The sequence below is a fragment of the Wyeomyia smithii genome, chromosome 2 (assembly GCF_029784165.1).
Source record: "Wyeomyia smithii strain HCP4-BCI-WySm-NY-G18 chromosome 2, ASM2978416v1, whole genome shotgun sequence".
NCBI classification, from domain to species: Eukaryota; Metazoa; Arthropoda; class Insecta; order Diptera; family Culicidae; genus Wyeomyia; species Wyeomyia smithii.
The window spans coordinates 110,463,326-110,477,622 of record NC_073695.1 but is presented as its reverse complement, the minus strand read 5'-3'; the positions used below and the strand labels follow the sequence as shown (position 1 = coordinate 110,477,622).

Below are 14,297 nucleotides of genomic sequence, written 5' to 3'. Positions count from 1 at the left end.
AATCAGTCTAAAAAATTCTCGATTGAGAGGTGCCATCCTTCTGTCTACTCTTTTATAGGCACTCCTCCCAGGAGCGTTCGTCACGACAAATAGAACATCAAGATCGCGTGTAATAAAGTTCTGCACGGCAACTTAGATCACTTCCTAATATTATTCTAATATCGTCAAACGAGGATTCTCGTCCGGGCCCAACAATATTGGGCCGTTCCCAAACCACGTGGTCATAAAGAGGGAGACTGGGGGGGGGGGGGGGAGTGTCAAAAGACCACGCACGGAGGGTTAACGGAATGACCACGGGGTCGTTTTTCCTGACTTATAATTTATTGTTGCCACCAAGTCAAGAATGAAGCTTTTGCATTTTAGTAACAAAGAATGTACTGAAAGTTTAATAATAAAAATGTAAAGAAATTAAAGGAATTTTTGGCACTTGACAAATGAAAAGACTACGTGGGTAAAATCGCAAGGGCGGGGGATTTGGCCAAAAGACCACGAAAGACCACGGGGGTATAAAAAGTGATTGAAATATGATCACGTGATTTAGGAACGGTCCCTCTTCTCTGGTTGAACGATGCCTCTCGACTATGCTATATCCTCAAATTCAAGAAGTTGGAGCAGCCTAGCATAATTAAGACCATTTGAAAATACCGTGCACCATTACCTTCAATAGCTCTGGCGTTGAGTCTTCAATATGAGGTCTTCCCGATGCAGAACGAATGCTTGGGATATTATTCGCTTCCGGAATCTCTTCCTTCAGCTCGTTCAAGGAGTGCTTGATGTCATATCGGCGCTTCCACGATAATTCTTAATCACCAATTTTCTTTTCTAAATCTCCCTCCAGATTTTTCTTCTCGGTTTTTAACTTGATCAAGCATTTCTGGTCGTCATCTGTTGAAAAATTACAAGCTTCAATATTCACTCGTTGACATCTGCTAGCGTGGTACGATTTCGTTCTTGGCAGAACGTTTCAATGTTTTGGATGTTGACGGAGCTGGAAAGCAGGCACCACGACAACGAAACAATGAAAGAAAACGTTCAGACTCCTGAGTGGGACACGATTTTTGTGTGCTCATTAAAAGGGAAAGCGGAAAAAACGAAAGACGGTTCGAAGCCGAAGCAATCATCGTCGCTTGAGTGGCCTGAGTGTAGAATGCCATAGATGGAAAGATTTTGCTAGCTCTCGCTGTGAATCTTTCTACGATATTTTGTTGTTAAGTTTTGTGTGAAGGTTTAGGTACAATCATAAATCATTCCAACAAGGGGTGCTTTAATTTTGGCAAAAATAAATTTTGGTTGTCCTAAAAAAATGCTACGTCGATTTTCTCTAACAGTATGTAATATCAAGTATTACAAAAGTTCACATCAATGGACAACATAATTCTAATTCCTAACAAAAAAAAATTGTTCGGAGGAATTGCTAGGGCACACATAACACACATTTTTACCAAAGAGCATACATCTGTAGGACTTTTCCTTACAAAGTTATATCATATTTACGCTCATTTTTTCGATAACTTCAAGAACGTATAAGGTAAAAAGGGGCAAGTGGAATCATGATGTCAATACTTTTCCTTGAAGATATGCTCAAGTACTTGTAAGTTTCATTTGTCCCAATCCACCCATATTAGAGTAGGGCGAGCATATGTTACAGTAGGTTTTCATACATTAAAAATACTAACTTTTTTGTGTTAAGAGATAGAGGCATGATTTATTTGGCAAAGTTTTAGAACTTTCAAAAATATGAAACTTTGCTGAACAATCAAAATTTAGCATATTGCCTGAACTTTTTCCATCAATGTCCGATTGATTCTTTCACTTACACCATTCTGCTGGGGTGTGTAAGGGTCTGTGAATATCATCTGAATTCCATTTTCTCTACAAAAATGGAATTCATTTCCAATGTATTCACCCTACCACAAAAGATCAAAATAATGGGCGCAGTGGTCCAAATCTTTCAAAAAAAAAATGTATTCACCCCCGTTATCGCATCTTATCTTGGAAATATTTCGACTGAAGTGTCTTTCAACCAAGATTTTGTATTCTCCAAACTTTTCCTTGCTATCAAATAAGCAATCGTGAAGTGCGTATAATCATCGGTAAATGTCACAAAATACCGATAGCCATGATACGTCATTTCTTCCATTGATCCACACACATCTGAGTGAATTATTTCAAGCGGCCTGCTCGATCTAAGAAGGCTCATTTGTTCAAAGCGCTTACTACTTTGTTTTCCTGCTAGGCAGCTTTCGCATACTCCTAGACTTTTCTCTTTTGAGCAAAGTTTTTTGCTCATCTCATTACATTTTTTGACCGAAAGTAGATTGGATTCTAGACCAGGAATAAACAAGACATTATACAGTGCAACCGAGGTAGTTTTATTCAACCCAAACACAGATTTCAATCTTATTTTCCCTAACTTCGTAGCCCGAAGCTCCTGGCCTGTTTTGGCAGTAGTTATGGTTATCGGTTTTTCCAAAACCAGGACATTTTCCAGCAATGCCTCGTCTCGCACCAATTGCTCTGTAGCCCCAGAGTCTACGATGAATCGAACCTTCTTTTCTCCCTTGGGGGGTACTGCCCGTACGCCCGGCATCATTGCGTGTACAGCAGTCTTTTGTTCTTCTTTATCTCGTTTTTTACTTTTGGACAGCGGATCTTGTAGTGTCCGTACTCCTGGCATCCAAAACATTGGACATCTTTCCTGGTTGATTGGTTCACCAGGGCCACACTGGAGCTATCCGGTTGTCCACCAACCTTCTGATAGGTTCGCGTCAAAATGTCCATCGCTTGTTTCGCGTAGGTAACCCCTACGAATTTGTTGAGAACGTCATTGTTGACGGCCATGACTATCTCATCTATCGCGTCGATATCCTCCTCTCTTCTCTTGCGGTATTTTTCGACACGAACAGCTTCCTCTTCCGGTGTAGCACCAGGACTTGGCATCGCGAACACTTCTTCTTCCGGTGTGCGCTTTAGTGGATAAGGTCCATCTTGGTCCGATGGTGTTCTACCCTCCACTTCCACGCGGCGAAGTTGCTCTCCGTCCCGTCGAACACGTGGCTTCTATTTTCTCGGATGAACCCTATCTGGACGTACGACCTCTCGGTAGTAACCCTCGCTTCCTGCCTGAAGTCCGCTAGCCGCTGGTCCTCACTTGCACCGTTAGTAGCTGGTTCCATAGACATCTTGGTGGGTTGGGCCTATAACCTGTTGAACTTCGTTGATTCCTGGTATATTAGTTAACCACTAATATCGTAATTAAGTTAAACCACTTTTTTTACTGTTTGGAAAACGATGAATATATTTCTATTACTTATCAATAGTCAGTATAATTGGACTTGTTCAAATAGCGATATATAAACTACTTAACAATTATCTATCAATCTGCTAAACTGGTTGCACTGCCCGCGCAACTAATAGCGAATTTCTTTATTCCACTGTGTGCGGGCAAAACTGCCGAGAAATAATAAAACGTCATCGCTATTTAAGACGCAAGTAAGAAAGAGATGTCAGATAATTGTTCACGAACTTAGCACGTGCGGTGGTGGGTTGAGCTGGTGGTATAAAAAATGCGGTATAAGTAGAACATAACAAATGAATCTAACTGACAACATGGTTGTTCTGTCACAGTTGATTCTGCTCTATTGGCGTTGACGGTGTTGCTGATATTTGTTTGGTTTCTGCGTGCGAAAAAAAAGAAGGAAATATTTTTGCTTTTGTCATCACGCACATTTTGACAATTACATACGGTAGTTCACGTAGGTGCGAACAGCCTTCGAAATCTCTTTTAACGCGAATAAACCGAATTACTATTGGTGGAACGACCCGAAGGAGAATTGTTTACCGAAACAGTGTTTTTGTGATATCCTCACAAGTATGGCGTTAGTGCGCGAATATAAATTAATATTAATCACTGTTTATTTTCAGGTATTTCAACAATTCTGTGACCGGCGATTCAAAGCTAATAGGTTATACCGATGCGGATTGGGCATCCAATCTCGACGACAGACGATCTACGAGTGGATACGTGTGTGTAATGCAAGGCGAAGCAGTATCTTGGAGATGTAGGTGTCAAACCACCGTATCACCACATACATAAGACATACGTAACACTCAGGAAGAAATCTTCCAAAAAAGTTGGTACAAAATGAACTATTCGAATAGTACCACACCCTGAATAAAATCACCGTTTGAGTTGTTTTCGAAGGCAGTGTACCTGCGCAGCCCTGCATTTGTCTCGCTCCTACTCGAAAAATGCTGCATTGATGTTGTAAATAACTTTTTGACAGTTCCTTATGGGATTTTCTTTGGGGCTCGATAAGGCCGAGAAAAAGAAAATTCATTTTGTTCATTATTGATCGAGCAGTTTGACAGGGTGAGGTACGGAGTACTATGGGGCATCGTGTACCAGAAAAAAACGCCAGTGTTAAGTATGTCTTATGTATGTGGTATCACTATTAACCTGCGTAGCGGAGTACATGGCCACATACATAAGACATATGTAACACTCAGGAAGAAATCTTCAAAAAAAGTTGGTACACAATGAACTACTCGAATGGTACCACCACATACATAAGACATACGTAACACTCAGGAAGAAATCTTCCAAAAAAGTTGGTACAAAATGAACTACTCGAAAGTACCAACCTCTGTAAAAAAAACCTCTGTTTGAGTAGTTTATAGAGATTGTGTACCTGCGCAGCCCTGCATTTGTCTCGTTCCCACTCGAAAAATGCAGCATTGATTTTGTAAACAACTTTTTGACAGTTTCGTAAGGGATTTTGTTGAGGGCTCGAGTAGAGCCGCTATGATGAAAATTCTTTCCGTTCATTTTCGTCGAGCAGTACATACTGGGGTTGGTACCGGGTGATGTGGGGCAAAGAATACCAAAAAAATCGCCAGTGTTACGTATGTCTAAGTATGTTGTACCACCCTCTGAATAAAATTACTGTTTGAGTTGTTTTTGAAGGCAGTGTACCTGCGCAGCCCTGCATTTGTCTCGTTCCTACTTGAAAAATAATGCATTGATTTTGTAAATAACTTTTTTACAGTTCCTTATGGGATTTTCATTATTTGTCGAGCAGTTGGACATGACGAGGTACGGAGTATTAAGGGGCAACGTGTACCAGAAAAAAACGCCAGTGTTACGTATGTCTCATGTATGTGACATGGCGCTATCTGCTGCGGTACAAGAGGTGTAATTTTTTCTTCCTGTACGGGCTTCCTCACTGCAACCAGAATCGTAGATCTATTGTGAGATAAGGTGTCATAGTGGCGAGGACTGGTGTCGCATTTTAGTGATTGACCCAATCGAATTACGGTGTGACAACCAGAGCACGATTTGCTTTGCAAGAAACGGTGGATATACATCTCGAACGAAGCACATCGATATCCGGCACCATTTTATACGTGATGCACTGGATCGGAATATTTTTTCGCTGAACTACGTCAAGACTGATGAGCAAGTAGCAGATGGTTTAACAAAAGCACCGCGTCAAGCTCGAACGCAATCGAGCAAAAATGGGTTCACTCAACTGAAGTCAGCAGCTTAAGAAGGAAAGGAGTATTGGAAATTAGTAAGCTGCGACCCAGCTGTGTCCAACATAGCTATCTATTATTAAGAGAGCAACCAATAAATTTTATTATACTTCCAACTGTCATCCGAACTACAATGTAAAAAATCGACACGTTACTGCCAAGTTGATTCCACTTACTTCTGTGCTAATGGATGAAGCATTCCATATCTACGTGGAATACACTTGCGTTTTAGTACACAGCACAAAACCAAGTGTCTTACACTTCGCTTTGCTATGTCACACATACCAAGATCAAGCATAGGATAGGGGAGCTGCGTAGCCGCGAAGTTACAGAGTCCGCTTTGTCAAGCGGATGGTCATGGGTTCGAATCTTAGTAGAACCAGGCCATCCGATGTCAAAAAGGACTTTAAGCATGGGTTTATTCTCAGGCTCCCCCACCAGTTACCCTTCCTTTACGCTAAAATCTACAATACCTTTGCGTGACTTCCTCTTAACAAAAAATAAGTCCCTCTTATCAATAAAACTGGCCAGAAGGACGCACGACGAAACTTCTCCAGGGAATTATAACTGGTGATATTTGGCAAGAGGAACGACTATCGGTATAGTAGAACAGTAAGCGTGTAAGGAAGAGTATCACATAACACACAAGCACTGATGAACAATAATAATTAGCATGCCACTTCTCAATAGCGGTATTGCTATTAACAGAAGTGCGGGATACAGCAGACACCCGGGCATATCTCACAATAGATCTACGATTCTGGTCGCAGTGAGGAAGTCCATACAAAAAAAAACCTAAATTAATCCACCTAGCGGTCAGACTCAGCCTTTCTCATTCAAACTTATTATTTGTAAAAATAGATTTACATGAATGCTTAAATCCAATAAAGGTATATTCACTCTTTGGGTTCTTAAATATTGCTGTTGTAATTGAAGTATAAAACATGAAATTTGACGTAATGTTAGTGCTTAAGAAATAGCGAAATAAAAGAAATGGCTCTTAATTTCAAACAATTTAATCATGAGCGATACAGGGAACGTTTAAATAGTACGATACCACATTTAAATCATGTTGAGGCCATATATATTGATCAAAGCAGGTATAGTTTTAAATAATCTTAAAATTTTTTTCATTTCAAAACTTTTGAACCGCATATCAAATTGTTATGAAGTTTGTTATTTGTAAGTTTTAGAGATGACTCGTTCGTATGACACTAGTTATGTTCAAATAAGTCGTGTAATACTTGAGATAATAGACTTTCGTTGTTCTAACTATTTAATACATAACGGTTGCTTAAGTTAACTGGCCAGAAGGACGCACGACGAAACTTCTCCAGGGAATTATAACTGGTGATATTTGGCAAGAGGAACGACTATCGGTATAGTAGAACAGTAAGCGTAAATAACTTTTTGACAATTCCTTATGGGATTTTCTTTGGGGCTCGATAAGGCCGAGAAAAAGAAAATTCATTTTGTTCATTATTTATCGAGCAGTTTGACAGGGTGAGGTACGGAGTACTATGGGGCATCGTGTACCAGAAAAAAAACGCCAGTGTTACGTATGTCTTATGTATGTGGTATCACTATTAACCTGCGTAGCGGAGTACATGGCCACATACATAAGACATATGTAACACTCAGGAAGAAATCTTCAAAAAAAGTTGGTACACAATGAACTACTCGAATGGTACCACCACATACATAAGACATACGTAACACTCAGGAAGAAATCTTCCAAAAAAGTTGGTACAAAATGAACTACTCGAAAGTACCAACCTCTGTAAAAAAAACCTCTGTTTGAGTAGTTTATAGAGATTGTGTACCTGCGCAGCCCTGCATTTGTCTCGTTCCCACTCGAAAAATGCAGCATGGATTTTGTAAACAACTTTTTGACAGTTTCGTAAGGGATTTTTTTGAGGGCTCGAGTAGAGCCGCTATGATGAAAATTCTTTCCGTTCATTTTCGTCGAGCAGTACATACTGGAGTTGGTACCGGGTGATGTGGGGCAAAGAATACCAAAAAAAATCGCCAGTGTTACGTATGTCTAAGTATGTTGTACCACCCTCTGAATAAAATTACTGTTTGAGTTGTTGTTGAAGGCAGTGTACCTGCGCAGCCCTGCATTTGTCTCGTTCCTACTTGAAAAATAATGCATTGATTTTGTAAATAACTTTTTTACAGTTCCTTATGGGATTTTCTTTGGGGCTCGATAAAGCCGAGAAAAAGAAAATTCATTTTGTTCATTATTTGTCGAGCAGTTGGACATGACGAGGTACGGAGTATTAAGGGGCAACGTGTACCAGAAAAAAACGCCAGTGTTACGTATGTCTCATGTATGTGACATGGCGCTATCTGCTGCGGTACAAGAGGTGTCATTTTTTTTCCTGTATGGGCTTCCTCACTGCAACCAGAATCGTAGATCTATATTGAGATAAGGTGTCATAGTGGCGAGGACTGGTGTCGCAGTTTAGTGATTGACCCAATCGAATTACGGTGTGACAACCAGAGCACGATTTGCTTTGCAAGAAACGGTGGATATACATCTCGAACGAAGCACATCGATATCCGGCACCATTTTATACGTGATGCACTGGATCGGAATATTTTTTCGCTGAACTACGTCAAGACTGATGAGCAAGTAGCAGATGGTTTAACAAAAGCATTACAACGCGTCAAGCTCGAACGCAATCAAGCAACAATGGGTTCACTCAACTGAAGTCAGCAGCTTAAGAAGGAAAGGAGTATTGGAAATTAGTAAGCTGCGACCCAGCTGTGTCCAACATAGCTATCTATTATTAAGAGAGCAACCAATAAATTTTATTATACTTCCAACTGTCATCCGAACTACAATGTAAAAAATCGACACGTTACTGCCAAGTTGAGCATTCCATATCTACGTGGAATACACTTGCGTTTTAGTACACAGCACAAAACCAAGTGTCTTACACTTCGCTTTGCTATGTCACACATACCAAGATCAAGCATAGGGGAGCTGCGTAGCCGCAAAGTTACAGAGTCCGCTTTGTCAAGCGGATGGTCATGGGTTCGAATATTAGTAGAACCAGGCCATCCGATGTCAAAAAGGACTTTAAGCATGGGTTTATTCTCAGGCTCCCCCACCAGTTACCCTTCCTTTACGCTGAAATCTACAATACCTTTGCGTGACTTCCTCTTAACAAAAAATAAGTCCCTCTTATCAATAAAACTGGCCAGAAAGACGCACGACGAAACTTCTCCAGGGAATTATAACTGGTGATATTTGGCAAGAGGAACGACTATCGGTATAGTAGAACAGTAAGCGTGTAAGGAAGAGTATCACATAACACACAAGCACTGATGAACAATAATAATTAGCATGCCACTTCTCAATAGCGGTATTGCTATTAACAGAAGTGCGGGATACAGCAGACACCCGGGCATATCTCACAATAGATCTACGATTCTGGTCGCAGTGAGGAAGTCCATACAAAAAAAAAACCTAAATTAATCCACCTAGCGGTCAGACTCAGCCTTTCTCATTCAAACTTATTATTTGTAAAAATAGATTTACATGAATGCTTAAATCCAATAAAGGTATATTCACTCTTTGGGTTCTTAAATATTGCTGTTGTAATTGAAGTATAAAACATGAAATTTGACGTAATGTTAGTGCTTAAGAAATAGCGAAATAAAAGAAATGACTCTTAATTTCAAACAATTTAATCATGAGCGATACAGGGAACGTTTAAATAATACGATACCACATTTAAATCATGTTGAGGCTATATATATTGATCAAGCAGGTATAGTTTTAAATAATCTTAAAAATTTTTTCATTTCAAAACTTTTGAACCACATATCAAATTGTTATGAAGTTTGTTATTTGTAAGTTTTAGAGATGACTCGTTCGTATGACACTAGTTATGTTCAAATAAGTCGTGTAATACTTGAGATAATAGACTTTCGTTGTTCTAACTATTTAATACATAACGGTTGCTTAAGTTTGATTACAATCAAATGAAAAGGGAACGTATAGGGCAGCCAAACTTTGAAAGCACGTGTTCAATCATAATTTATCAGTTAACCCTTAACTAGCCCGTTCATCTAATATCAATATTGTTCAAATCGGTTGTGTAGTTTATAAGATAATGAAGTTTCGTGATTTTCACATTTCGATACATTAAAGACGAAGTTACAGTTCGATTACAGCAAAATTCAATAGAGTGTTACAAGGCAGCTACACCTTTCATTTGACACTAATTTTGTGGAAATCGGTTCAACCATGCCTGAGAAAAGTGAGTGAGTCCAAGTAGTCTTCGGAGTATGTTTCTTTTCATAGCTGGATTTCACATTTTTAAACATAACAGGCAAAGTAATAATCCGATTGCAAAACAAATCAATAGGGTCTTATGGGGCAACTAGACCTTCCATTTGACATTGATTTTATGAAAATCGGTGCAGCCATCTCTGAGACACATGAGTGAGATTAAATAGTCTCGAGAACACGTTTCTTTCCATAACTTTTGAACCACATGTCCAATCTTTATGAAATTCAAAAGTTAAGGGTTTTTTAGGTAGCCCGTTCATTTGAAGAGATATTGATGTTTCGTGATTTTCACATTTTGATGCATAATCTCTTAACTAGAAATCAGAATACAATGAAATTCAATAGGGTCTTATAGGGCAACTAGACCTTTCATTTGCAATCAATTTCATTGAAATCGGTTCAACCATCTCTGAGAAAATCGAGTGAGATTGGGAGAGCGTTACACACACATACACACACACACACACATACAGAAAATGCTCAGCTCGTCGAACTGAATCGAGTGATATACGACATTCGGCCCTTTTGAGCACTTCTATACCTATAGTTTTTGCAGTGATTGCTATACCTTTCTAGGAGAAATTTGGTTCAATGATGGCAATTTTGGTCACGGGTTGCTTTCAAACAAGTTAGTTCGAAACGTTGGCCTAGACAAAAAATAAACTTGTTTGAAAGCAACCCGTTACCAAAATTGCCATCATTGAACCGAATTACCAATTAGTCAAAACACCGATAGTTTCTAGGAGAAAGACAAAAAGTGAAATGATAGAAATGACTTTTTATTTCAACTTTAATCCCGAGCAAGGCCGCAAACATTAAAATTATACAATATCAAATTCAAATTATGTTGAGGCCACATATTTTGATCGTAGCTGTAGTTTTAAACAGTCTGCGGGTTACGTTTCTTTCTATAACTTTCAAACCACATGTTTAAACATTATGAAATTCATTGTTTATGGGTTTAAAAGCCCATTAGTTTGAATTCAATTATGTTCATAGCTTCTGAGATATAAGAGCAATTTTCACATTCTGACGCAGCGCCGAAACTAAAAGTTTGATTACAATGAAATTCAATAGCAACCAAAGCGGCAAATAGACTCTTCATTTGACACCAAGATAGAAAGAATCGGTCAGACCATCTCTGAGAGAAGTGAGTGAGGAAAAAAGGTGCATATACTCACTTACACCTATACATGCAAACATGCAGAAAATGCTCGATTCGTCGAACTGAGTCGAGTAGTATATGACATTCGGCCATTTGGATCACTTTTCTACCTTTTAATTAGCCAGTGATCGTTGGGAGAAAGTCAATATGTTTACTTTCATTATGTGATTTCACATTTTTATGAACAACAGACAAAGTTACAATCCGATTACAACGAAATTCAATAGCAACCAATGGTGCAACTAGACCTTTCGTTTGACACTAATTTTGTGAAAATCGGTTTAGTCATCTCTGAGAAAAATGAGTGAGTTTAAACAACCTCAGGATAACTTTTCTTTACATAACTTTTGAACCATATGTTCAATCATAACGAAATTTAAAAGTTAAGGGTTTTGAAGATAGCCCAATCATTTGAAACCAGTTTTATTGAAATCGGTTATGTGGTTTCTGAGATATTGATGTTTCGTGATTTTTACATTTTGATACATAACCTCTCAACTAAAAATCCGATTACAATGAAATTCAATAGCAACCTATGGCGCAACCAGACCTTCCATTTGCAATTAATTTCATGAAAATCGGTCCAGCCATCTCTGAGAAAAAAGAGTGAGAAAAAAAAGTTGCACATACACACACACATACACACATACATACATACATACAGAAAATGCTCAGTTCGTCGAAAGCGGTCGAGTGGTATATGACATTCGGCCATTGGGACCAGTTTTATACCTTTGGTTTTTCCAGTGATTGCTATACCTCTCTAGGAGAAAGGCAAAAAAAGATCAAGCATTTTACTCAGATTTTAATGCTTACATACGTCAAATGCCAAAACACGTTAAAATACCGTGGATTCCAATAAAAATTGACATGGGTCGACATAATAGAATGATTAGGTTCGTTTATTGACATTCATATGTAAAGAGCATTAGGGATTAGCGTGTGATTTATTTTCAGTGTAGACGTTCTCATTCCACACTCTCATTACACTCTGACGAAGTTAAGGTGCTGCCGCCTTCAATTCGTTTACTCTATCTCTTCAAGGGTTATGTGATAGCAACCATTTTGGTAATTCTCCCTAAAATTCGCTTACGGACAATTCAATGTGTGTGTAGGAGATGATTTTATTCCGTCAGGGCAAAAAGAACGATTGAGGAAAATGTTACTTACGACCTTTTGACATGTTGCACATGATTTGATAGAAAACTACAGGAACATCACATAATTTTCCACCACAGCGTCGCCGCATCGAACGTCAAATTTAACCGAATCCGCTGAACTGACTCTGACAACTTCCGGCATTTTGTCTTGTGTACTTTTCTTTTCGTCCAAAACTGTCAAGATGGTAAGTAACGTGCAATGTATTCTTGCAAATAAATAAAATTTGAGCTGTAATTATCAGTAGTGCATTGTTGTTACTAGCAGAAAAATATAGTACGTTAATATTTGTTAACGTAGTTACTTCGTTTCGATTATTTGATTGTGAGTTAGGGCATTAATTGAATGTTCTTGAGGCCGCATGTAAAGTTGTTGATGTGTATATGAGCTACTTGAGCTGGCGGCTTTCTAATGTGACCTGAGTTGCTTCGTTACAATGAATCTAAAATGTGAAAAACAAAAAGTGTTGTCAAGTGATATTTCAATAACGAGCAGAAATTGTTATTAATCGGGTTTGTTAAAAAAAAGGGTTTTGTTGACATTGCGTTGTAAGGCAGTCAATTTTATATTTTAACGGCTTTCAGAAATACCTATAACCTTACAGTAAACAAATTCAATAAGTAAAATACTGATTTTACTTGCAGGCTCGCGGACCCAAAAAACATTTGAAGCGTTTGAATGCTCCGAGAGGATGGATGTTGGACAAGACCGGGGGTACTTTTGCACCCCGGCCATCCACCGGGCCACATAAGTTGCGTGAGTCGTTGCCGCTGGTGATCTTCCTGCGTAATCGGCTAAAGTATGCCCTGACCAATAATGAGGTCACAAGAATCGTGATGCAGCGTCACATCAAGATTGACGGCAAAGTACGCACCGATCCCAACTATCCAGCCGGTTTTATGGGTGAGTAAATTTTACTCTGTTATGCGTGTTTGATTCCCAACGTTGGCCTAATCGAAGCTGATTAACAGCGAAAACCTTCGCTTTATCTGTCAAATATGTGGCCTACAGGAATATTTTCCGTCGACGGTCATTAGGAACGAATACTAAAGTTTTCTGATAACATAATTGATGGTGAACACTTACATTTTTTTCTGTAAAAACTGTTTATCTGCTAGAATCTACTTCAACTGTTTTATGAAATATGTTTCCAATTTATGATTATTTTATTTATTCGCAGATGTCATTACCATTGATAAGACTAATGAGAATTTCCGTTTGATCTATGATGTGAAGGGTCGCTTTACTGTTCACCGTATTACACCCGAGGAAGCTAAGGTTTGTTACTATCTTGTTTTTTAGTTCAATTTGTAACTTGTTTTTTCGCTTATAGTATAAGCTGCTGAAGGTGAAACGTGTCCAGATTGGACCGAAGCGAGTCCCGTACATTCTGACTCATGACGGACGCACCATTCGTTACCCAGATCCGATTATCCATCAAAACGACTCCATTCAGTACGACATTGCAACCGGTAAAGTGATGGACGTGCTTAAGTTTGAACCGGGTAATCTGTGTATGATTACTGGCGGAAGGAATTTGGGACGTTGCGGAACAGTTATCCAGCGCGAAAAGCATCCGGGATCGTTCGAAATTGTGCACGTTAAAGATGCAACCGGTCACGTTTTCGCCACTCGACTGACCAACGTTTTCATTATTGGCAAGAGCATCAAGGCGTTCATCTCACTGCCGAAGGGCAAGGGTGTCAAATTGAGCATTGCCGAAGAGCGCGACAGGCGACTGGCTAGCAAGGCTGCCCACTAAGTGGCAATGGTAATACATTTGGAAATCAACGTTCATGTGTATTAAACTACTGGAAATAACATAAGGAAAAGTTGAACATATCGCTGTTATTCTCTTTTGTACGATGACCACTGCTGAAACGAATCTACACTGGTACGGTTTACACTTGAATTTGTTGTAAACCAAATGTGGCACGTCAAAACTTAGACTAAACGTGATAGTAGTCCCAGAATGACGCTTATGAAATCTGATAGCTGCCTTTTCCTTATTTCAATTAAGAACAAAGCATTCGCTAGTTCAATCAACCAAAACACGGTATCGAGGAACGGAGCGGCCGTTTTTCTGCTCGCCAATGGCTTTTCCATAATCCTCTTTAGGTTGTTCCACAGCTT

At 39.1% G+C, this 14,297-nt stretch overlaps 1 protein-coding gene across 2 annotated transcripts in view; it reads left to right on the top strand.

The window, feature by feature from the left end:
- The window catches only part of LOC129726051 (40S ribosomal protein S4), a 39,184-nt gene extending 25,178 nt beyond the window's left edge, over nt 1–14,006 (top strand). The window contains exons 1-4 of one of the 2 annotated variants that reach the window (XM_055682613.1): nt 12,236–12,351; nt 12,809–13,067; nt 13,345–13,442; nt 13,498–14,006. In XM_055682613.1, coding sequence (XP_055538588.1) covers nt 12,349–12,351; nt 12,809–13,067; nt 13,345–13,442; nt 13,498–13,926 — 789 coding nt within the window. In that variant the 5' untranslated portion in view covers nt 12,236–12,348 and the 3' untranslated portion in view covers nt 13,927–14,006. Of the gene's footprint in view, nt 1–12,235; nt 12,352–12,808; nt 13,068–13,344; nt 13,443–13,497 lie in introns of those variants that run through there. The other variant, XM_055682614.1, reaches the window with a different exon arrangement.
- The last annotated feature ends 291 nt before the right edge of the window (nt 14,007–14,297 follow it).